The sequence below is a fragment of the Trachinotus anak genome, unplaced genomic scaffold (genome assembly GCF_046630095.1).
Source record: "Trachinotus anak isolate AG129_WGS33_773 ecotype Australia unplaced genomic scaffold, CSIRO_AGI_Tana_v1 ptg000010l, whole genome shotgun sequence".
NCBI classification, from domain to species: domain Eukaryota; kingdom Metazoa; phylum Chordata; class Actinopteri; order Carangiformes; family Carangidae; genus Trachinotus; species Trachinotus anak.
Genome location: NW_027273861.1, coordinates 1693317 through 1718915, shown reverse-complemented (window position 1 = coordinate 1718915; position 25599 = coordinate 1693317). Strand labels below are relative to the sequence as shown.

Sequence of the window (25599 nt, the reverse complement as noted above, 5' to 3'; positions counted from 1 at the left end):
ATATATATATATATATATATATATACAAAGAAATGTAAATATACATGTATAGACATAGACATAAGATATTAGTAGGGGTTAGTAAGTGCTAAAATTGCATATTCAAAATAAAAATAAAAGGTTAAATGCACCATGTCAGTAAATCAATATCAAACTATTTTTTAGTGCTCAGTTAAGATATTGGTAATAAGTGCCATCATAGTGTATATATACATGTTTAAATAAAGAAAGAAAAAAATAATAAAATAAATAATAAATAATCCTATATCAATTTTAAGATATAAATACATAAAATTTGAATTAAAATTTGAGTAAAAATGGTAAACACAGACAATAAAAGAGTGAAGCATTCTAAAATACTTGCTCACACAAGGAAACCCCTTGTGACGAAAACGTCACAAGGGGTTTCCTCGTCTGTCGACAAATAACTCTAATCAATATTTGTTTCCTTGAGAGTAGATTGCTTACTCCCCATGTGAACATAAGTGCTATTCTTAAAATAAGAACATCATTTATTCACTAAGTGCACATGATAAAATCATTCAAAAAATACACAATAAAATAATAAACAATAAAACACCACAAAAGGAATACAAGAATTGTAATTATGTTTAAAAAAAAAACAGAAAATTATAAAAGTGCTTAAAATCACACAGGAGAGGAGTGCATTTAGAATAGGAAACTTTCAAAGGAGGGAGTTTTTGGGAATGAAATTATTGTTCTGCAGATAGGGTCCCAGTAAAAAACCTGCTGGGGAAAGGAAGGATGAGTCCAGAAAGAAAAGTTAAAAACAGTTAAGAATATTCTTATTAAAAAATAAACGATAAATGGATCTGTTCAGTATTTCTCATATTGTTTGTAGTGTCTGGGTCCATTTTCTTTCCGCTGCCCATCACTGAGCTGTGGTCCAGGTGCAGTTGCTCTCCAGGCCCAAGCTTTGTAGGTTGCGAGGGCCATGGAGTTTAAAATGTCCATAGCAACACTGGTGCCTTCTCCATAATGTATTTATGCTGTTTTATTCTTTGGTTTATACTATTTTTTGTCTTCCCTATATACAGTTTGTGGCAAGAATGACACCTGATCATATATACTGCGTTTGCTTTAGATGCTATTGGATTCCTGTTAAAAAAAAAGAGTTTTTGAGTATTTGTTAAAAATACTGGGAAGACGGATAAAATACATTTCTGATGATTGAAGTGCTTCCTTAGTTTTGCTATCTTTATTCATGGCTGTGTGGACTAAGATGAGATCATGCAGCATTCTTTTAACATGTTACTATTTTCCCTCATCCCCTGGAAATTTGTTTTTACAGCCCAGAGGAACGTTCTCAGGCTCTCAAAATATGTTACTACCATGGGGACAAGGGTCAAGCTGGTTGGTTGTTTTGTTGTTTCATTTCTATTACCTGTGAAAGTGCCACTGACCTCCACCTTAAGCAAGTGCTTCAAATAGCCCCTTGACCTCAGTGCACCAAAGAGGGTTTTTATGGGTTCCTTCACATGTTAAGGGAAAGCGCAAATTCAGTGGAAGTATATCAGCTTGGACTTTATCAGACCTCTGTATGTGTTAGAGGTTAGGTTAGGTTAGGTAAAAACGCAAATAGGGTTAGAGGTGAGGTTAAGGTTAGGGGTTTGGGTTAACCCTAACCCTGGATATGAAAGACTCCAGTGTGGTGAGAGCACTGACTGCTGAAGTGTCTGCACAGCTGATTTAGTCCGAGTTATTCATTGTCCAGATATTGACGTGGTCCACGGAGCTGACAACTGAGTGTGTGGGGGAGGGGTGAGGACGTTTGCTGTTATAAGAGGCCTCTCTGGATCTGGTAACACCATCAGCCGACCATGCTTCACCCACTGCCCTGTCTGCTTGTAGCCTCTGCTGTGCTGCTCGGCCTCGCCGCCCCCACGGTCAGTGTGTCTCTTGTGTTTGTTGCGAAGTGATTCTAAACACAGTTATATACATTTGAAAACATGTACAATGTTTTTATAAGAAATCTGTGTCTTTCTTGTACATGCTGTAGACCTCATATTCAGTCTGTTGTTATAAGTTTTATTTATTATTACAGCATGTGAGTGTAATTAATGAGCTCACAGTGATTTTATAACATAAGTTTTCATTAAATATTGATATTTCATTAAATATTGACATGATCCACTTTGAAGGCAAAGGGTCACAGTAAAGTCATAATCACTCTGCCCATGCAGGACAAGGTAAACTCAGGAAACTGTTTATTTTAAAGATGAAATCGGACTCAAAGTTTCCCTTCAGATCAGAGAGCAGGAGCTGGATCATGTGATAAACGTGGTGTGCCTGAACACACACTGATTAACACACAGCAGCAGCTTCTGCTTTCTTTCTTTAACACAGTTTAACACTAATATGTGCTTGTTCTGGACTAGCACATATATGGACTAGCACTGCTCAAAGAGAAACTTCTGGCGCAGGCCAAATCGATCCGTGAGGCAGCAGTCAGTTCACTGACCTGCCTGAAGGAGGTTCGGTCTCAGTGTCTGCTCACCTTGACTGCACTGTAAACATAGGAGATAACAGCTCTGTAGGATTAAGGGCAGCACACATCATGTTCACTGAATTCACTGAACCAACAATGAATAATAAATTAAATGCAAAGGTGATGTTTTGGCTGGAAACTGAATGTGATGTTAATGAAGCAGTGACAGCACAGAATGATCAACCTGTAACCAAAGTGTCCTGATTCAACCGGCACTTCACACTCACCTTTGTTTCATGCTAGGTTCAGTTAGGCTAGGTTTTGTTATGTTTCTTTTAAGAACATTATGCCAGCACAGGTATCCTCCTGTGGTACTACTGCCACTAATAAAGAGCACTGAGTCATGATAATTTCATTCATTTTTAAGATCCAACCTGATTTTTGTTGATAAACAAAATGTTCATGTACCTCTACACTCACAATTTGGGAGTCAAAGTATGTTCCCATCAAGTGTGGCAACCTGCAGTGAGCTGTAGGTGCCTGGAGGGTTGAGTGGTCACCTATCACCCTCATCGAAGGAAGACATGTTGTCAGTGACAATGGCAATGTAATTTCCATGTCACATGACACAGGGGGCACACACAGGAAAGTAAAATCTTCATCCACACCAGAGAACAAAGCAGCCGGAGGATGTTCATGTCATGGTCACATGGTCACATGATTACACATCACAATCAATCGTGGTCACATGATCACATGTCTCAGTCAATCACGATGTACATGGTGTACTAGTATACAGTGTACTACATGTGAGTGTACTAACTGAAGTATCTGAGACACAGTATCAATCTTTGAGACATCATTACATTGAAAGTATTGCAGTAGTTGTAGTATCTATTTATCAGAAGGTACTGGACAGACCTGGTACTATGTTGTGACAGTGTTATGGTCCTGGCTTGTGTCTGCTGAAGGAGAAACACGGGGGCTCGGATACAAAGTGTCCTCTGATGGTCAAGATCCTGGATGCAGTAAAAGGGACTCCAGCTGGATCAGTACCAATCAAGGTTTCTCAGAAGGCTGCTGATGGGGGATGGACGCAGATCGCTAATGGGTATGTACAGTATGAAATATGAGGTAGAATACGTTGTATGTACTGCTCACATATTTTAATAAGTGCAAAGCATGCAGACAGATTTCACTGTTACTGCAGAGTGACGGATGCCACTGGAGAGATCCATAATCTGATCACAGAGGAGCAGTTCCCTGCAGGGGTGTATCATGTTGAGTTTGATACCAAAGCTTACTGGAAGAATGAGGGGACCACACCATTCCATGAAGTAGCTGATGTGAGTATAAACCAGTCATCACAGAATTCATGTGAACATACCTTGGATCTGAGATTCACCTCAACATCCAGGCTGTTGTAGGAATTCAAGTAATGACCATGAGACAGGGGACGTTAGTATTGTACTGGATACAAAGGCTGCCTAGCCCAAGAGATATAAGTAACCTAAGACTTAAGAAAGGCCACAGGAAATAGACAAGCAGAGAGAGACCAGCAGAGAGAGGTTAACAGAGAAAGAACCAACATAAACCAACAGAGTAGTACCAGCAGAGATAAACTGAAAGAAATAGACCATCGCAGACCAAAAGAGATAACAAAAAAGAGACAGCTCAAGATAGATACCCAGATAGTCGAAAGATATAGGCCAACACAGATTACGACCACGGCGACCAAAGATAGATCAAGAGAGTTACAACAACACAAAAAAGTAAAGCTAAAGGCCAAGACCAGTAGACCTACAGAGATAAATAAACACACATAAGCCTACAGACATAGATAAACAGAGGTAAGTCAACAGAGATAGACCAAAAGAAATTGACCAAAGAGAGAACACAGAATTGCCTGTCCAACACCAACAAGGATCAACAAAGAGAGACAGATCAACAGGGATAAACCTATAGAGATAGGCCAAAAAGCATAGGCCAACAGAGAAAAGCAGACAGAGACCAAGAGCAATAAGACAACAGACACTGACAACCACATACAGACCAGTACAGATAGGCCAACAGAGAAAGACCAACAGATATAAACCAGCAGAGGTAGGCCTACAGAGACGGGTCAACCAGGTTAAATATAAAGAGATCTACCAAAAGACAGAGGCCAGCAGCAAAAGACCAACAGTAATACAAAGCAGAAAAACAAAACGAAACAGGCCATCACAGATAAACCAGCGGAGCAAGTCTATCAGAGATAGACCAACAGGAATAAACCTACAGAGATAATAATAATAACAATAACTTTATTTATATAGCACAAACAATAATCTAATAAAAACACCAGCATATAGAAGTGGGTCTTAAAAAGTTTTTTTAAAAGGGGTACAGTGGGTCACTCCATAAAGTTGGAGCTACAATGGCAAAAGCATGGTCCCCCTTTGTTTTGAGCCTGGACTGTGGGACATTTAAGAGCAGTTGATCAGACATCTGAGTGGTCTTGGTGAAGAGTGCAGTGTTATAAGTTCAGAAATGTAAGAGGGTGCCACGGAGGGAGGGGGGGGGGTGATATGTTCTCTTCATTTGTGTTTATCAAGAACCTGTCTGCTGCGTTCTGAGCTAATTGAAGATGTGAAACTGCAGTCTCATTTAACACTCGGTCTACCAGAATTCTGCAACTACTAGAATGACCATAGCAGTCATTTTGACTGCTCAAATAATGGTCATTATTTGGACATAATTTGGATTATTATTAAAAAGATCTAAGAATAAATTGATGGAATAGGTAAAAACACATCAGGACACTAAATGATTGAGTGTTTTATTTATTTAATTGACACAATATAACTTCTCTGCAATTACGCATGCAAACTCGAACTGGCTCAAAACTCGAAAAGGCTCTGAAGCATGGCTAAAGCCTCCATAACTGTAATTTTCTTTCTACTTGTCATTTTTGTCTCTCTTGGGTTTAGAGTGAAGCTATAACTAGGTTTTAGCTTCAGAGAGCATAAAAAACAAACAGACAATAGAGCAGGAGAAACAGCGGGAAAATGTAGCAAATAGTGAAATATTACACCCCCGTAAAAAGCATGCAGTCAATTTGACTGCTACGGTCATTCGAGGTAGTAATACTCAGATCTCTTTTGTGTTTTGAAATTTTAATGATAAAACAATGTTAGAATAAAATACACACACATTTAGGAAAAGTCAGGGTCCTATTGGTACATAGGTTTTTTTTAAACGAAGTTATGACGTTGCAAATTTTGAAAGCAGTCAAAATGACTGCCTTGGTAGTTCTAGTGTTAAACAAGAAAATAGGGAGTCAATCCAGGCAAGAGGAGATAACGGATGCTCCACAATGTTCTTAGGCAATACTAAATTGATTTTAGCAATATTTCATATATGCAAAAAACAAGACTGAACCATCAAAAAAAAACACCAAGGTTCCTCACAGATTGTTTCGTATTCCCCGCTAAATATCTGAGGTATGGTGTGTCTTGTTCTTTGAAAAATATTTCTGTTCTTTAAAACCTTTGGTGAATTCTGGTCTTTGATTTTTGATCATCAGATTTAAATGATACATTAAGCTGGGTGTCATCTGCATAACTATGGTAGGCAACTATTTTAAACTGGTGAATAATATGACCAAGGGGAAGCATATACAAGCTGAACAAAATGGGACCAAGGATGGAGTGGAACTCGAACATTGTCAACTCAACATATGAGTCGACAATGAGACAAGGTCATCAATGGTTGTCTTGAAAGATCTCTCAGCACAAGGGTAGTGCCATTTATGCCAACCCAGTGCTTTCATCTGTCCAGAAAGATGGTATGACCGACGGTATAAAGGCAGCAGACGAGTCTAACAATAATAAGATTAACTGTTGGCCAGAATCTGCATTCATAACAATGTCGTTCGTGACATTTAGCAGAGTGGTTTCAGTGCTATGCAGCTGGCCAAAACTGTATTGAAAGGGGCAGAAAATGTTATTAGTGTCCATTATTTGTAGTACTTGTTTAGCATCAAACTTTTTAGTGATTTCACTCAAATTCACTTAGAAATGTGGGGGAGGCATCTGAAGAGGGTATACAGGTCATAGTTTGTAAAATATTAGACTTTTTCCTTTTTTATTAATAAATTATAAGCAGGCAATAAGTCCCTCATATGAAGGAGGGGAACTCGCAAGTTAGTTTTCTTCAAAACTATGTTTTGCTGTTCTGCATTCTCTTTTCAGTTGTTGAGTATCCACATTTACCCAAGGTGAGGGATTTCTGGCACCTTGATCCGGCCTTATGGGGAGCAATGCCATCTAAAACAGATAAACATAAAATATTAAACTGATGAACAAGGTGCTGTTTCAGGTTAAAAGATTCACAAATGCCTAAAAACTCAAAAGCAAAGCTAGGTCATCCACATGAATATTAAAATCTGCAACCAATACGATTTTATCATAGCTAACACCAACAGACGAAATTAAATCTGAGAAGTCAGATAAGAAGATATTGTTATAAATTACTGTACAGCAGACAGGGGTATCACAATTGACTTTGGCTATGTCCACATTGAAATGTTTTAGTTTTAAACTCATCTCTTCTTTTTCGTTTTAGTTTTAAACTCATCTCTACTTCTATGTTTCAGTTTGGCCACACTAAAAAATTGTCCACAGTGACATGTGATGTGTCTTCTTCTAAGTTTTTTAGTTTTTTTCCAAATTATATTTATTAAGTTGTTGTTGTTTTTAAATAACAAAACAACAAATAGCTCAGCACAGAACAACATTGGTCTACACAATCAGCATTGATAATGATGACAGAAATACATGGTGAAGAGAAGCAGATGAATAAATAATAATAATAAAGATAATATATATAAAAAATATCAGGTGACAAAGGAACATTACACTTGAGTATTAAAGTCAGGGTATAGCAAGTGTGGTTCATAATTAGTCAAGAATAATACTTGAAAGTGTTGAGGTCACTGTAGCATTTGAAAAGTTAAGATATGGAGTCCATATCCTCATAAACTGTTCCTTTGACGAGTGAAGCAGACAGGTCAAATATTCAAAAGAAAAACACTCCATGATTATCTTATGCCAGTTTGCTGTGGTGGGAGGTTTGTCATTTATCCATGACATAAAGATGTTCTTCCTTGCAGCATATGCAAGGATATCATACTGCCTGCCAGAGCTAGCACCAATAATTCTTTACAATAATTTATCTTTACTTGGATGGCCCAGGAGCAGAGAGAGAGCATTCAGATGTAAAGCCACACCAAATATCAGTTCCATTTCTTGTAGAATATCCAATATGTATGTATTTTAGGGAAGGACCAAATACAGTGAGTATAGGTCCCTACTGAGGTTTTGAATTTTAGGCACAACGGTGAAAGCTGGGGGTTAATTTTATGTCTTTTGTTGAGTGAGCTCTGCAAACGGTGCAGGATCTTAAACTCCAACAGTCTAGCATCTACAAACTGATGGTCCCATATCACATCCCATTCATCCTAAGCAATATTTACAGTTGGTTTTGCCATGTCTGTGTGGCATCCTGCGCATTCAGCACCTCACTCTGGTTCAAGACATTATAGGAACATGTTATGTTGGGTCTATGAGGAGTAACTGCTCTACTGCTGAAGCCTCAGCAGTATAACCTTTCCTGGTTATAAAATCTCGAATCTGGAGGTATTTAAAAAAGTGGTGCCTTGGGAGACAGTATTTTTCTTGTAATTGTTTAAATGACATAAGAGATGGACCTTCAAATAGATCATAGATTTTCTTTATCCCATGATGTCCCAGGATGTCCTATTGGTATGTCCACTGTCAATCATACCTGGCAAAAAATCTTGGTTACTTTGAATTGGAATGAGTAGGGGGGTTAAGTTAAGTGTTCCCTCTAGTTTTTTTGTTATGAGCCATGCTTTTAAAGTATTGGAGATAATAGGACCGTTATTACAGAAACTCCTGGCTGATTTAAAATTTTTACTGGACATAAGGCCCAGTAAGGAGCCAGAGGTCTATGACCTTTCCAGGTCCAACCTAATCAATGTAGAATCCTCCTTAAATTTATGTAGAATATGAAATAGATAGGGCCATTCCACACGGTTGAAGGCCTTCTCTGCATCCAATGAAATGACCGTACTATAAATTTCTTGTGTTTGGCAGAGATTAATAATACTTAAGGGCCTTCTGACATTGTGACAGAAGTTCCTGCCCTTGATAAAGCCTGTCTCATCCACCCTGATAATAGCCATATAAAACCCCCTTGATAATTACAAATCGTCCATATTTATCCTTAACACACGCCTCCTGTTAAAATGGAAGATTCCTATGTATCAGTATAACTACCCCTTTTCTACTCGTGGTAAAAGAAGAAAAATAAACTTAGCCAACCCAGCTGTGTTTAAGTTTGAGGTGTTTATTGTCATCAAGGTGTGACTTCAGGCTTTTCTCCGCTTCACATTGCCCTGCAGACCCCAAATATTCCATGAGCAAAGTTTTATCTTATTAGGTGGCATTGTAATGTTGGTATTATATTATTTTATATTTTATTTTATTTATATTATATTAAATTAAGCTAATACCCCATAAAATAGGCAAAAAATCTGATGCTATAGACCCTATTTTAAGCAGTAAAGTTTTCTGTTTAGCTAACATGTCCGATTATGCTATCATGATATCCTTTATATGATAGACCAGTACTGAGCATGAAATACAAACACAGAACAATAACAGTATGAAACAGTAACACATAAGATAAATCGTTGTGAGGGGTCCTTCCCGAGGTTACAGGAGGACTGCTGTTCTGTGAGTTCAGGTGCTTTAGTGAGCTGGGGCTCCATTTCCATATCACTGTTGTTGTCTGCTTTATGTTCGCAGCCATGTTGGACTAATGGCATAGCCAGAGGCGGCGCTTGGGGGCGGCTTCTGGGGCTGCAGCCCTGAATGTTTTCTCAAAAGCCCCAGTTCTATTTAAAATAAATAAATGTAAAGTAAATGTAATAAAGCATGCATAAGCATCACACTTACCATTACTCAGACTATAGCCCTTCATATTCACAGAACCATACAATAAATTCACACAAGATTATTACTGATGACACATCTAAACACCAGACGCTGCTGGTAAGTCAGAAGTTACTAGCACCTTGATACTGCTTACATTCCTGCACAATCTTCAGTTTTCTTTATAAACAAACATCCATAATCCTAGTCCCTAATATTGCTTCCCCAGATCCTTCACCAGGACACAGTCATACAGCTGAAAGGGAAGAATTGTTTCTCCCTCTCTCAGAGGTGACAGAAGGGCTGCTTTCACCCCAGCAGAGATAGAAATCATTCTGTGGGTTAGAACCCTACAGCAGGCCGCCATGGCCTCATCCATAAGAGTCAGATCTGTATGTGCTCCCTTGTACAGATTTTGGCTTATGGGTTTAACTTGGGCTACCTATCATCACTACAACAAGCAACAAATCGACAGAGCATTCAGAAAGTGTTCAGACCCCTTCAGTTTTTTCACGTTTCTTATGCTGCAGCTTCATGCTAAAAGTGTTTGAATTCATATTTTCCTCATGAATTTACACTATGTACCCCTTAATGATAAAGTGAAAACAGAATTTAAATACAATTCTAACATATGTGTATTCAAGGCTCTGTTCAGACCTGGTATTAACATGAGTTTTCAGTGATCTGATCACAGTGTTCAGCTCTGAGTTCATCTGTTCACACCTGCTTTAAAATGAGTCTCCAGTGCCACTTGTGATTGGATCTCACTTCCCTGTTTCATCTGCAAATAAATAGGTATGTGGTATTGTTTTTAGCCAATGAGACTGACGGGTCCGTTGTTCGTGTATGTGTGTGTGTGAGCGAGAGAAAGAGCGAGCGAACATCTCATATACATCAACACAAGGGGGAGACAAGAGACCTAATCTCATTAAGTGTACATCAATGAGGGAAAAAGTGAATGCTTTTTATTTTAGCATCAGGCTGCAACATAACACAATGTAACAAAATGGAAGGGGCCTGAACCCTTTCTGAATGTCCCCTCTGTGGATGGTAGGCACAATGCTGTCTCAGATCAACACCGGTTTTCTCTGCCAAACTGAGACTGTATTATTAACAATATGGGAGGCATTTTCTGATGACCTTGGAATGATGTCCTGCATCTGCCTGTAAACAGGGAAGGGCTTCTACCCACTAAGAGACCACATCTACCACAACCAGATATATTGATATCCTCTAGCTGGAGTAAGCTCATTCAAAACTAACATGGGACTGCTAAGAAGAGGAAATGCTGTTGGTGTTGTGTGACTTACTTATGTTGTGTTGGGCACACACCAGATATCTTTAGCTTACGTTTTCTGCCACTGTACTGAACCCACCTGAATCCCATTTTCTCATCTACAAGAAGTCCCCAGACATGTCTGGAAGCTAAAGCATCTGTTGATTTCTCAAAAAGTCAGGAGCTTCAGGAGTCCAAGTCACTGAGTCATGTTCAAGCAAAGTAAGGATTCTGGTCCAAATCCATCAACTTCCAAGGTGATGATGACCCTTATGAAGGCCACAAGTCAAAACATGTGGGTCTCAATGATAATAAAGTTCTTCTGTTTACCTCAGGTGTTGCTGGAGTTGTGAACTCTTTAGAGTTCAGCCAGTCTATTTGCATGTGTCATGTCAGAGGTCAGAAAGTGGTTGAGCTACTTCAGATTCACTGTCTACAGAAGCCGGTGCATCCTGAAAAGGATAACACCTGTTTTTTTTCTCTCAAATCATGAACAGGTCTGATTTGGCATCAGCTTCCTAACTGGCCTCAAAGATAAAATAACAATTCCCTCAAAAAGTTGTTCATTGATGAGAGACACGCCTTCCTCTGGTCTCAAGCTGCCATCCGCTGGCATTTTAATCCAGTTTAGGAACCATGTTGCACACTTGGACAAAAAGAGACTTCCAGGTGTGCATGAGTTAAAAACAATCCCTGTACTTCGTTTCTTTCAGGAAATACAAAAAACACATGTTGCACTCTGTAGACTCTCTACCTGAACGCACTGTGACCTCCTGTGTCTGTCTCAGAGGAACCCCTAGGCTGCCCCAAAGTGCCTGCTTGAGGTTTACTCACCACAACCATACATTATCCTACTGACATATTACATGAACATTGTGATTGTGAACAAGCAATATAATGGATGGGTACTTTTTGACTCAAGAATGTCCATCACAAAATTATGGCCTATAGTGAGATGAATCTGGGTGTTAATGGGACTGCTCTGCTCCCTCCCTGTAGTACACATTTAGATCTGTGCCGAAATCACTGCTACCAAAAGACACACTAGTGTCTTCAATTCAGTTCAAGCTATTTTTACTTATATACCAGCAAGGCATAACAGAAGCTATCTCAGGGCACTTTCAATATAGAGCAGGTGCTTTATCCTCTTCTGCCCCACCAACCTGTGGACAGGCCCAGACTGAAGGTTCTGACCCTGATTTCAATGGGATCTGAATGAGGAGATGATTTTTGTGTGTGTGTCACTATGCCATACCTTGTTAGATCAATTAGAGTTTCTAGAATTCAAATATTCAGTTCATTTTGTGCTAACCATAAGCAGATAAATGTGATTTATTAACAGCCATGGGGGTGATCTCTATTATTTATAATCTATTACTCCATAAGAGTCCACGTATTCTAAGTTGTGAATATGGTTGGAGAAGTCCATTCAGATTACAAAGCGATTGTTTACTCCTGGCTCATTCCTTTGTTTTGCTCCTTCCTCCTGCATCAGCAGATTTGTGTTTCTTTGTTAGCTCTCTGTTCCTGTTCAGACCTGGTATTAACATGAGTCTTCAGTGATCCGATCATCAGTGGTCAGCTCTAAGTTTGTCTGGTCACACCTGCTTTAAAATGTGTCTCCAGTGACCATTTGTGATCAGATCTGACTTCATATGCAAATAAACTGGTATGCGGTCTTGCTTTTAAAGCAACGCGTTGTTCTTTAGAAACAGTTAAATATTTTCAGTTCATTGTACTAAATCAATTGTATCAAGACTTGTTAGACTGTTTCAGAGGATGTCCCTGATGGATCAGGTGAGGTTGTCAGAGATGTGCACACACAGGAACTTGGTGCTTCTGACTCTCTCATCTTCAGAGCCACTGATGAGCAGGGGAGGGTGGTCGGCTTGCCTTCTGCGGAAGTCCACAACCATCTCCTTTGTTTTGTCTACATTGAGAGGCAAATTGTTATTGTGACACCAGTTTAACAGATGTTCCACCTCCACTCTGTATGGTGTTTCGTTGTTACTGCTGTTGAGGCCCACTATAGTTGTGTCATCAGCGAACTTGATGATGAGGTTGGAATCAGACTTGGCAGGGCAGTCATGGGTGAACAGCATGAACAGCAGTGGGCTGAGTACAGACCAGGAGTGTGGAACACTTTTTAAAAAATAGACCTGGTTGTAGAGATTTCCAGGTTGGATGTGAAAGACTACGAAGAAGGCTTTTGAATCAGTTATAATTAAATTTAGGTTAGGGTTGACTATTTAGGCTTGAGTCAAAAATGCCTGCAACTCCACCTCCACTGCTGGTATGAAAAAAATAAGACAAGTAGTGTTTGACCAGTTAAAGTTAAAAATAGATCAATGCTGAGGTGAAATGATATATCTCCTTTCATCCGATCTCGGACCAGCTTTCTGTCCAACAAAGGATCTGATGCCTGTTACATTCATCATGTAATTTACTGCACTCTGGTGCTGGCAGCAGGGTATTGTCTCTTAAGATACTTTGACTTCCAGCTGTTGTATCTATTGTTTCTGTCATTTTCTGTCCTGTTGACATAGACTGGAGCTTCTCAAGCAGAGAGGGGAGGAGGTTTGATCACTGAGGATAATCCTGGATTTTTGACTGGTGATTAGCGCTAGGTGTCCTAGACTCAGCTTCTACTGTTCTGAGATCAGTTATGATATTACAGCATCATGTACAGACATGTGGATATTAAACCTGAGCTTTAGAAAATAATTTCCACAGTCTTTTCCTCCTGAGCGTTAAGAGACAGCAGAAGCAAGTAAACAAGCTAATTATACTATGATTTATTACCTGTGTCAGATCTGCTGTAGAGAGAGAGAGAGAGAGAGAGAGAGAGACTGAGACAGAGAGAGAGAGAGAGAGAGAGAGAGACAGAGAGAGAGAGAGACAGAGGGACAGAGACAGAAAAAGAGAGAGACAGAGAGAGAGAGAGACAGAGACAGAGAGAGACAGGGAGAGACAGAGACAGAGAGACAGAGAGAGAGAGAGAGAGAGAGAGAGAGAGCGCAGTTTGGCTGGCAACAGGAGCAGAGTTAACTCATTAATTAGCAGTTAGCAGTGTAATGTTTGTTCACTTTAGGCTGTTTGTCAGTAAATAAAAGGTATGACTCCTCAAAAGTGAAGTTCCCGCGTCTCTGAGCTTCAACTACAGTCCAGACAATGAGCCAGGAAGATGAACAACACTGAAGTGGGAAAATACAGGACTCTACATTGTCACTGTGTCAGTCAATGGTAAATATGTTGAAGATTTTTAGATATTTTTCCTCTATACTGCACATTTGATATTGATTTGTTTATCAGTGTTTTTGTAAAGTAAGAGAGAGAGAGGAGCAGACACCCACAGACAAAACTCCTCACACACTTTAACCAGGAAAATATAAAAAGCTCTATGTTATAATTTCCTGAGGTCATTATAAAGATCAGCTCTACGTGTAGTTAAGATAGAGCAGAGGAGCAGAGGAGCTTGTTGACAGGTGTTCTGTGCGCTGCTTGACATAGCCAAGGATGGCAATACAACTGCCGGCCTCACCTGTGTGTGTGGCTCCACCCCCGGGACCTCTTACATGTTGGACGTGTCATCCTGATCAGTTGCCTGAGCCACCTCTACTGGCTCCTCTCACCGTGAAGGAGCAGCAGCTCTCAGAGTACCACCACTCCACAGTCTCTATCAATCCAGGATCAGTTATCTTTTCACAGGTCATCAACCTCTACATCATGAACCTTTCTCTGTCACCATAGAGCTCCAGATTTTCAGTTACTCAATTTACCACAATTTACACCCAAAGAATTCAGGATTTTAAGCTGCAGCTTCAACATCATTCACATTTCCAGTTTACCCTCTGACCAGATTAAAGCTCAGGATCAATGACTCTTGTCTGACTCTGGGCTTTGATATGTGACAACTCTTAGAAGATGAAATGTAAAAACAATATTTATGTGAAGAATTTAAAGCTCAGAGAGAAGTTCAATCACTGGCTTCTCTCTGACTTCAGTGTTGTTCACCAATTACAGTGTGAAGGAGGTGTGATCTCAGATTGGTGGTCAGAGTTTCAAAAACTCCTTCCAGAGTTTATTGGCCCTGTTACACCCACTGTAACACACTGTGAAACAGTGTAACACACTGTAAGACCCACTACAACCCACTGTGACAGACTGTAACACACTGCAACATGCTGTAACCCACAGTAAGACCCACTGTAACACACTGCAACCTATTGTAACGGAGCGTAACACACTGTAAGACCCACTCTGAGACACTGTAAGACCCACTGCAACCCACTGTGACACACTGTGACACACAGTTACAGACTGTAACACATTGTAACATGCTGCAACCCACAGTAAGACCCACTGCAACCCACAGTGACCCACCACAACCCACTGTGACACACTGTAACACACTGTGACATGCTGCATGACCTGTGCAGAGGCTCAACTGGTTCTTGTAGCTCTTGACTTTGAAGGTTAAACAGGTATCATCAGACTTTTATTTTGCCTTCACACTGATTGTGATTCTGTATGCATGTGTGTGCAGGTGGTGTTTGAGGCCCATGCTGAAGGACATCGTCACTATACCTTGGCTTTGCTCCTCAGCCCATACTCCTACACCACAACAGCTGTGGTCACCGACGCACACCAGTGATTCACAGCACACCTCTGATTTTTATAGCCTCATGGAGGTTCAACAGTGAACTTCATAAGGCTGGAGATCTTTTGTTTGTTTCTTCTTGTCTTCTGTTATGATCCAAACCAGGAGTGAATGTAAGAACTGTATGTATCAAAGGATGATGTATATTCTTCCTCTGAGCGACAGAGCTCCACTGTTTCCATTAAAAAAGTCTGACTGTTGCTCTGGGTGACATGTTCTTTCATAACCATGAAAACACACACTGTAGTTTATTCTGACTCTGTCCCACACTGCCCCAGAAAATCTCCACAGCACCAAATATGGATTAATCCGCCACTGAAAATAGGCCCAAAGGATTTGTCTATGTGCTCATGTTTAAGTTATTTTAGCTAAAAACTACAGTAAGCAGCTGTTTCATATTATGTATTAATGAGGTGTTTTAAAAGGCTCTGTAAACAAGATTTCAAACAATAATACAGCAGCAAACAACTATTTTCTATATCTATCTATTTTGGAGTAATAATAATAATAATAATAATAATTATTATTATTATTATTATTATAAACTTTATTTATAGAGCACTTTACATACAATAGATGTAGCTCAAAGTGCTGTACAATAGGAAATTGAATAGTACAATAAAATAAGGGTGAATAAAAGAGCAATCAAATTAGACAATAGTTATAAAACTGGAAAAAATAAAAATAAAAACAGGAATCAGTAAGAAATGTAAATATGAGAGAATTAATTAAAAGCCAAGTTAAATAGATACGTTTTCAGCTGTCGTTTAAAAATGCCCACGTCTCTTATAGCTCTTGGCAGGGTATTCCATAATTCTGGAACATAGTTAAGAAATGCTGCACTGCTTGTTTTCTTGTACGTAAAATTGTGTATTTAAAAGTCTAGCAGTGGAAGATCTAAGAGCTCATGAAGGATTATAAAACAACAGAGAGTCTGCAATGTAAGACAGGCCCAAACCATTAACAGCTTTAAAAACAAGTAAAAGAACTTTAAAATCTATTCTAAAAGATACTGTGAGCCAGTGGAGTGCTGCTAAAACTGGGGTAATATGCTCTCTGTTCCTTGTTTGAGTTAAAAGTCTCACTGCACAGTTCTGAATAAACTGAAGTCTTTCAGTTGACTGCTTTGGGAGACTAGTAAAAAGAGCACTGCAATAATCTAATCTATTTGAAATAAAAGCATTAATTAGTTTGTCAGCATCTTTATAGGATAGGAATGGCTGTACTTTAGCAATTTTTTTCAAGTGGTAAAAAGCTGGTCACCTTCTTTATGTGCAAGTTAAAATTTAATTCAGAGTCTAAAATAATGCCTAGGCATGTTACTTCTGATTTGACTAAAGGGGACAGATTCCCAAGTTTAGAAAAGAGTAGATCTCTTTTATTTTAGGCACCAACCAGATGTATTTCAGTTTGCCTTCATTTAGTTTCAAGAAATTGTTGGTCATCCAGTTTTTTACTGCTGCCATACCAGTGGTCAGGGTAGACGGGACATTATTACCATCAGGTTCAAGGGAAATGTACAGCTGCATATCATTAGCATAACTGTGAAAATTTAATTTGTATTCCCTAATGATGTCACCTAAAGGGAGCATGTACAGAGAGAAAAGAAGTTGACCAAGACAACAGAGCCACAGGGAATGTGACCATTTCTAACAATTTCTGCTCTAATGGAAGATACACGATTTGCAAGGAATGCAGCAAATTCTTCACATTGTGCCTGGGATGAATGATAATGGGGGTCATTGACTGGGCCAGGGCTCAACAGTTGATCGACAGTGGAGAAAAGTGTCCTGGGGTTGCTGTCACTCTCTATTACCACCCTGGAGAAGGTTGCTCTTCTTGCAGAGTGTATCGCAGAATTAAAAGAAACTATTTGGTTCTTGTAAATATTGTAGTGGATTATGAGTCCAGATTTTCGCCATTTTCTCTCAGCTGCTCTACATGATCTCTTTAACTTTTGAATAGAGCTTGTTATCCAGGGAAATGGTTTGCAATGAAATTTCTTTTTCACCTTTACCAGGGCCACAAGGTTTAGGATGTTGAAAAAGTTTTTGTTAAATGAATCAACCATCTAATTTAGTGTACTATTTGTAGCATTTAGGAGAGAGTGACTTACTAGCCTTGAGAATTTAAGTTGCACTTGCAAACTGTAACTGTTTCTGTGTCTTTTGTTACTGGCAGGCATGCATCAAAATATACACAGAAGTGATCAGACACAGTGATATCAGTCACCAAGACATTAACAATACCACAGCCTTTCGACATCACCAGGTCAAGGGTATTGCCTTGACGATGTGTGGGCTCATTGATGTGCTTAGTAAGTTTCCTAGTAGGGCTTTGAATTTAACAGTCATGGAACTGGGGGGATCGTTTATATGGATATTGAAATCACTAGTAATGATAATTCTGTCATAGGTTAGTATGATAGAGGATAGAAATTCAGAAAATTCACTTAAAAAGCATGAATTGAGTTTGGGAGGATGATAAATAACAGCAAGTACAACTGGATCTGTTCCACAAATTTTAAAATAAGTACCCCAAAGCTTGAGAAATCATTAACGGATAAAAGACTGCATTTTAAGTGTTTTTTATAAATAGCAGCAAGACCACCACCTCAACCACATGACCTTGCCAAACTAAAACTGTCATATTCAGGGGGACAGAGCTCCACCAGCTCGCTGTGTTCATTTAACAAAGTCATTCTTGTTACAAGGTCTAGGCCAGTGTCCTGGCTGTTATAATGGTCTGAAAAGGGTGTTGAACATTTACAGCCTGATAACCAGGTGACAGAGGTGGACAGTTTAAAATGGAGTGTGGCCAGAAGGGAGGGATACCCTTGGATGGAGTCGAGCAAACTTGGGTCTTAGGTTTGGCTCCAAGGGTGAGCCACGTGTCCTCCCCCAGCGTAGGAGAGACCTGTAGAATGGAGCCCTTGCCTCCAAACCACGAGATGGTGGTATTATCATTTTGGCTTAATAGTGCAGGGTCTGGATGGCAGGACGGGCTGGTGGCTCCATGGTTCCCCAGGAAGGACAGGTGTTGTGATTGTGCTGTGGCTACAGATGATAGCTCCAGGATTAACTTGTCCTTCTCCCTGAGCTCAGGCTGCAGTCAGATGACGTCTGTCTTCAGTTTTGCAAAGGTGGGACTGCAGTGCACACACACAGCCATGTTTGTTGTCAGAGCCAGGACTGAGTTTACATGTAGCATGAACCAAAATATGTGCAGTAAGTCTCTTTACTCTGATACAACAACAAAACACTAAAACAAAACAAAACAGTTTCTCATTAAAATTCTGTGTTACGCTTATGCTGTCTGGGAGTGATGGAGAATTTAAAATCAAAAAGACACAGTTATAAAAACAATCCAGATGTAAAAGTAAATAAATATAATAAATATTTGGCTTAAAACTGGAAAAAAAATATTTTTTTGAGAGCGTATCTGGCCTATCTGATGGGGAATCACAACGCTGACACATGCGCAGTCACAAGCCAGATAGGAGTCACCAAAGCCATTTGGTCTTTGTGCACCCAGAGAGAGAGCAATCATGGTACCCTGGGCAGAGAATGAAGTTACACCTCCATGTGTGTTGTAATCTGAGTTTGTATGTTTTTTACTCTGGTAGCTGGTCTGGTAGGCATGTATGTTAGTGTGCAAACGTGTGAGTCCCTCCTGTTAAACCGCTGGCCCTCCCCACATTTATAAACACACAGGTTCCGCCCACAGGTGAGATGACACAGTGTAGTACGCAGCCCTCAGGTGAAAGTGACCTTCCAGAATTCCCTCCACTAAAGAGACCACCATTTCATCTAGAAAGCACTGACAAAGACAGAGATGAGACCAGAGCACAGGTGGACTGGTCATAGGGACTACCGGTAACACAAAGGTCAAAACTTCCATAAAGTTTTTACTGGTGTTGTTTCTTAAATAGCGATGATGTGAAGACGAAGAGGGAAACTCAGCTGACACTGTCTTGCTTGTATATAAAGAAGTTTATTACAAAGAAGTCCACCATCAAATCAAGCACCCTGGGTTGGCTGAGAGAGGAGTCGAAGCCAATATGAATCTCCTCTGAATAACAGCTCTAACTCTCATCCTTTATAGGTTGGTTGTTTTCATGAACCTAAGACAAAACATATGGTCCATAAATAAAAAAGGGCTTCTTTACATAAGATGAGGGAGTCACCCATCTCCCAATGACACCTAGACCTTTTGACCTAGAGCATCCTAGAGCCTCCTAGCTAAGGCCCTTAAATCTTTTTGACCAGAGGACCCCTAGCTAAACATACCAAACCCATAAAGACACAGAACATATAGAACTTCAGATACTACACTGGCTACATAAGTGTCTTCATTGGCTCCATCAGTGTCTTTACCAGCTCCGTCAGTGTCATAAGTCCAAGGCTGAATTTCTTTCCCAGTCCAACCATGGAGCCAATACTGGTCTGGCTTTACCAAGATGAAGAACTCTACAAGCTGCTTAAGGGCTCCAGCTTGGCTCAGAACTGTGTTTTTTCCTCTTCCATGTGTCAGTAACTTGATGCTACATAATGTTACATATCTGTTTTCATTAGTGGTGGATACAGTAGCATGATAATGTTACTGTAGCTGATAATGTGAAAACATTGCTACCCCAGCTGCACTTTCTAAAGACACACACATAACAATGTCCCATACCTCCCATCTGTCTAGCTGAGGAGGCAGGACTGGTCTCCTGATTTCCAACAAATTGACATTCACTCAACTGTTGCCTCCAAACAAATACTCCTCCTTCAAGTACCATGAAGTTATGGTGACTGCTACGGTGAAAGTCTCTGTGGTTTTCATCTACCGTCCACAAGGACAACTAGGTGATTTTGTGGATGCGATAGAGACACTGTTGTCTTCTATTCCTGACCATGGCTGTCCACTTCTCATCCTAGGTGATATGAACATCCACTTAGACAATCAAAGCTCCATCAACTTCCTGTCCCTGATACACTCTCTGTATTGACCTGAAACATGTCTGCAGCCCTCTGACTCACAAAGCTGGTAAAGTACTTGAACTTATTCTTACCTGAAACTGTGCCACAGACTGTCTTAGAGTCACACCTCTGTTTATTTGCTTCATTGTTTGCCTCCCAGATCTGCCATCCACCCCACCACCTCTAGTTTAATTCTGCTGCAATCTCTGCAACCTGTCTTTCACCCACTTCTCCTCAGTGCTCAACTCAGCTCTATGTTCTATTAGCAATTTTTCCTCATTAGAGGTCAATGATGCCTCCTTCTTTACTGGTGGCAATGATCATCTGCCAGTTCTCTGAACCTCCCAGAGACTACCAGTCTCTGTTGGTTAAGGGCACATCATGCTCCACATCGCTCTCAGGCCCTTCTCTGCCTCCTTCAGTCAGTACCTCACCACCCTCCAACGCAGCCCTTGAGCTGACTGCCAGGCTCCAAAAAGTCTAACATGTAGTAGCCCTACCACAGGTCCATCCAGGTCTCCTCAGGCCAAGGACTCATCACTTCTCTCATTCAGCCCTCTCACTTAGAACGATGTGTCAAAACTTGGATCCCATTCCCACAAACCTCCTCCAAGCCATATCTCCCTCCATTTTGCCAGCAGTCACACCTGTGATTAATGCTTTACTGGCTTTGGGGACATTTCCAGCTACATTCAAACTGGCTCAGGTAACTGCTCTGCTCAAAAAACCCTCACTTGACCCTGCTCATGTGGAGAACTATCGACCTGTCTCACTACTACCATTCTTATCTAAGCGTATAGAAAGGCCAGTCTTTAAGCAGGTCTCTGAATTCTTATCGCGTAACAACCTCCTTGATCCAAATCTATCGGGCTTTAAGAGTGGCCACTCCACTGAAATGGTTGTCTGTGATAGAAGCCCTAAGGACAGCCAGGGCTGCAGGTCAGTCCTCAGTTCTTATCTTGCTGAACCAGCAAATCAGCAGCCTTTGATTCTTTGATATAGTTAAACCACCACAGCTGATAAGGGCAAAGCCCTTTCTTGGTTTGAACTGTATCTCACTGGGCATGTCCTTCAGTGTCATGGCAAGGAAAAGGATCAGTACTGAGACCCCTCCTCTTTGCAATATACATATTATCCGATTCTCATATCACTGCTACACTGACAACACCCAGCTATAACTGTCGTTCCCACCAGACGACTCCACTAAGACTGAACTCTTAATCATCAGTCTCTCCCAATCAGTCATCTTTATATCAATATCAAAATTGCCTCTTCATCTCTTACCCCAACCAAGGTTGCAAGGAACCTGGGTCCCTTCTCTGACCATGTAGCGTCCGTCTACAAGTCATGCCGCTTTGCTCTGTACAACGTCAGGAAAATAAGGCCTTACCTGACTCAGTATGCCACCCATCTCTTGGTCCAGACCATGGTTATCTCTTGCCTCACCTATCACATTGGGCCTTCCTTCGTACCCAGTGAAACTCTTGCAGATGGTCCAGAAGCAGCAGCTGTCTGGTCCTTGATCAGCCCAAAAGGTCATATGTCACTCTCCTCCTCATTGACCTCCACTAACTACCCTTGACCCTGTATCAGATTCAGTCTCTGTTGCTTTGATAATGTCCATCAATACTCGAATGTTGAATTTCTTTTAATTATAAACCTTACTAACCTCATTTACCCTCTTTCAGAGTGACACATAAACACACACACAAATAGAGAGCACCAGCAAAATTCTGCCCTTCTATTTAATTATTGACATGATTATAACCCACATTGGGTTTCTGCTGTGACCATATTGAATATGTGACCTCTTCTGTCTCCACATGCAGCTGCTAAAATGGTTAAACAATTTGTATTTTTCATGTCTGTGTCATAGGTTCAGCCACACATTGAAACTGTAGTGAGAGGAGTTTTATGTAGTGTCGCTGGTATGATGTCAGTATGACATCAACAAAGCTTTTCTCAGTCTATTTTTGCTGAGAACAGGAACAGATGTTTTCTCTTTCATGCATGTGAAAAATAGGCCAGACACTGAATATGATGACGGGATGCATCTGCGAGGTGTGAGACACACACCACACAGGCAGTTTGTTCTGTGCCTTATGGTTGTGTCTGGCATGATTGTTGTTGCTTGTTTCAATTGAGGGAGTGTTATTTTCGTGTTGACACTTTACTGTGCCTGACGAAGCATTTGTTCTGGTGCTAGTGGTCTAGTGCAACGCCTAATGGTAGTGATGATCATTTATAATCAGAGACTAGCAGACATATCAGAGCAGTTAGCGTAATTAGCATCTTTATTTGTTTATGTTGTTTGTTAGCTTGTAACTGGCTGTGGCTGACACAGTGTTGGTGGTTGCTAATGCTAACTCTGGCTCTCTGTACTGACAAGGTTTCAGGTTTAATTAGCCCTGCCCACTGTCCCCACAAGTTGACAGGATTGGTTCCTTAGGTTATATGACATATGTATTATGCAACTAGATGGCTCACTAGACCACCTGCATCTCAGACCAAAACAAATGCTTTGTCAGCCACACCTCAGGTGTTCGGCCAGTTCCCTAAAGACATAAGAGCTGAGAAAAACGTAAAACTTCCTAGGTTTGTTGATCCACTGGCCAAACGGGATCTGACTGCAGTCCAACTGGCAAATCCTGAATTCAGCTTTGGATTTATCTACGGTCAGTTGAATAAGTAGTTTCTTCAGTGGAGGAAATTCTGGAAGGTCCCTTTCACCTGAACGCTGTCGCTTTCACCTGATGGCTGCATACTGCACCATGTCAGCTTGCATGTGGGTGGTGCCTGTGTGTTCAAATGTGGGAAAGGCCAATGGTTTAACAGGAGGGACTTAAATGTACAAACATCATCCCACATTTACAGGCTGGTTAAATGTGACAATGTTCTATGCTCAGGACGCCATCATATCTTTACACAGAAAAAAAGTTGTTTGCTGCTGTATTATTGTTTAAAATCTTGTTTGCAGAACCTTAAACAAGGTTACAAACTTGATTTTCATCAGAGGTTTTTAAAGATTTATTTATCTAGCATCAATGCTGTAGTTGTGTTTTTATGGGATATGTTGACAGTGAAAAACTGAACTCCAGCCTTTAAGTGATTTGAGCATCGAAACTACAGTGTCATCACTTGGATATAAATAGATATAAATAAATGGATGGATATAAATCTGTTCACAAGTGAAGAAATCAAGCAAATAATTTTTCTCTGCCATCACACACAGTAAATGTCCTCTGTTCACACTGTCCCAGTGTCCTGTTACAATCTAAACATGGAGGTCAAGGTTGTGAAGCAAAATGTGCAGATGTGATTCTTTTAGCAAAAACAAAAGTGGAAGTATGCATAAACAAAGGGACAATAACCAGAACAGTCATTTGAAAGCTACTTATTGCACTAAGGTCTTCTCAAAACAGATTTATTGCATTATGGGAAATGTGTCCTGAGCAGAAGGAAATAAAGGAGATAAACATCAGGCGTGTTTTCAGAATATGACAATGAAGTGTTTATTTTCTCTGTTGACAACAAAAAAAAAACCCCCAAAAAAATAGAGTCAGACTGTTTCTATAATGTCTGTGACCAAAGACTCAGGGCTGTCAACAACGCTTCACTGTGTGAGAGCAGAGGATCAACACTGTGACTGAAGTGATGAGGTCACACACCGAGAGGTGAACACACCTGGGTCATCTTCTCTGTTCTCGTTGCAGCTTTCATGAAGCGCTCCAAGCCTGATGGATCTATACTGAGGGTTAGGGTCCAAATTTCTGCAGCTCTCAGCCATGTCATGGCATTCATCAGCAGATGTTAAATGGAGTCTGACACCGATGATGGAAACGATTCAACAATGTGAATTTCATATGAATATTTGAGAAGAATGAGGATCCTTGAGTTTGTTCTTTTATATCTTCAAACATTTTAGGATGATTCATTTTTGGATTAAACTAAAGGTCCATTGGTAGCTGTGCAACAACTTGTCCACATCATCTTTAACAGTTGATTTTGAGAGATTACTGAGGAAGATCACCAAATAAAAAATGAAAGCTCCATAACATGTTAATGGACCTTGTGGTGTTGCACATTTCTTGAGACATATCTTTAACATCTCTGTTAGAGAAGTTTCTGTTCCTGTTGTTGGCCTCACATACAGACATACATCAGCTCATGTGTCTGCAGACTGACACCAGCTCCAGCAGCAGGCAGCACCTATGAATCATGGGAAAATTAAGTACCAGACTCAAAGCTGGAGGACACTCAGCTGGGGGTCTGCTCACATCGTGGTTTTTACATTGATAAGTAATCCCTTTTCTAAAAATGTAAAATCAGCTGATTGAAAGTTAATGACACAGAGTGAAAATGTCCTGTCAGAGCGTAGCTGACCAAAGGGCTGAGCGAAGGAGCTTTGTCCACCTGTCTGAATACACCTGCGTCCTGAAGCTCCTCCCAGGATAATGTACAGTTCAGTCTTTACCCTCAGTGCTTCAGTTTCTGAGGTTTTTACTTCAACAGAGGAGTGCGATAGTAGTGAACGTGGTCATGTGATACAACCCTCCCTCACCAGGAGGATAACAGGCTAAACACACACTTACTGAGATATTACTCTGTTAGCTACCCAGTAGCTAATGGTCAGCTGAATTTTTATGGACAGTGAAAAGTTGATTTAAGAGGCAGTTTTGAAACATTTAGGATGTAACAGTTCAGACAGGAACTCTTTCTGTTAGCCATGTTTCTAATGGCTAACGTCCTCATTTACAGACCCTCATCTGTCATCAGTCCATCTACTGTTGACTGAACAGCCGGCCACGATGAGAACTACCACACACGCCTTCATTTTTCCATTGCTGCAGGGATCCCTCTTGATTTATTTATTCCACTGTTACCATCATGTTCAATCATCTGCAAATGAAGGCAACATGATTTGGCTAAAAGCTCTGGTACATTTTCTGGTGTTTTTTTGATGTAAGAATTTGTATTTATTTTGACATTTCTCCCACATATTCATGTGTAAATGATTGACAGGAACATTAACTCTTTGCAGTTGGTCCAATACTGAGTAAGAACACTGAACTGCTACACACGTTTGAGTTCGTCCCTGTACCATGTTCAGATTACTGTTGTGTCTGACAACATGATAGGGAGAGTTCCTGGAGAGAGAGGCCTTTCTGTGAAAGAGTAACATCCTTGTTTAACCATAAACACCTGTTTGCTTTCATCACAGCAGCTTTTCTTCACCATTATTGATCAGTTCT

The 25599-nt window shown here is 40.3% G+C and overlaps 1 protein-coding gene across 4 annotated transcripts; it reads left to right on the top strand.

Moving 5' to 3' along the window:
* Positions 1–1749: 1749 nt before the first annotated feature.
* ttr (transthyretin (prealbumin, amyloidosis type I)) lies at positions 1750–15583 on the top strand. 4 transcript variants are annotated; one of them, XM_071486805.1, is made up of 4 exons: positions 1750–1907; positions 3421–3560; positions 3642–3795; positions 15270–15583. In XM_071486805.1, the coding sequence occupies exons 1-4, from the start codon at positions 1842–1844 to the stop codon at positions 15375–15377; spliced, it is 468 nt and encodes a 155-aa protein (XP_071342906.1). In that variant the 5' UTR covers positions 1750–1841; the 3' UTR covers positions 15378–15583. The 4 variants fall into 4 exon arrangements, with proteins under 4 accessions (XP_071342906.1, XP_071342907.1, XP_071342904.1 ...); XM_071486806.1 differs by having other exon boundaries at positions 1751–1907; positions 3660–3795; XM_071486803.1 differs by having other exon boundaries at positions 1761–1907; positions 3391–3560.
* The last annotated feature ends 10016 nt before the right edge of the window (positions 15584–25599 follow it).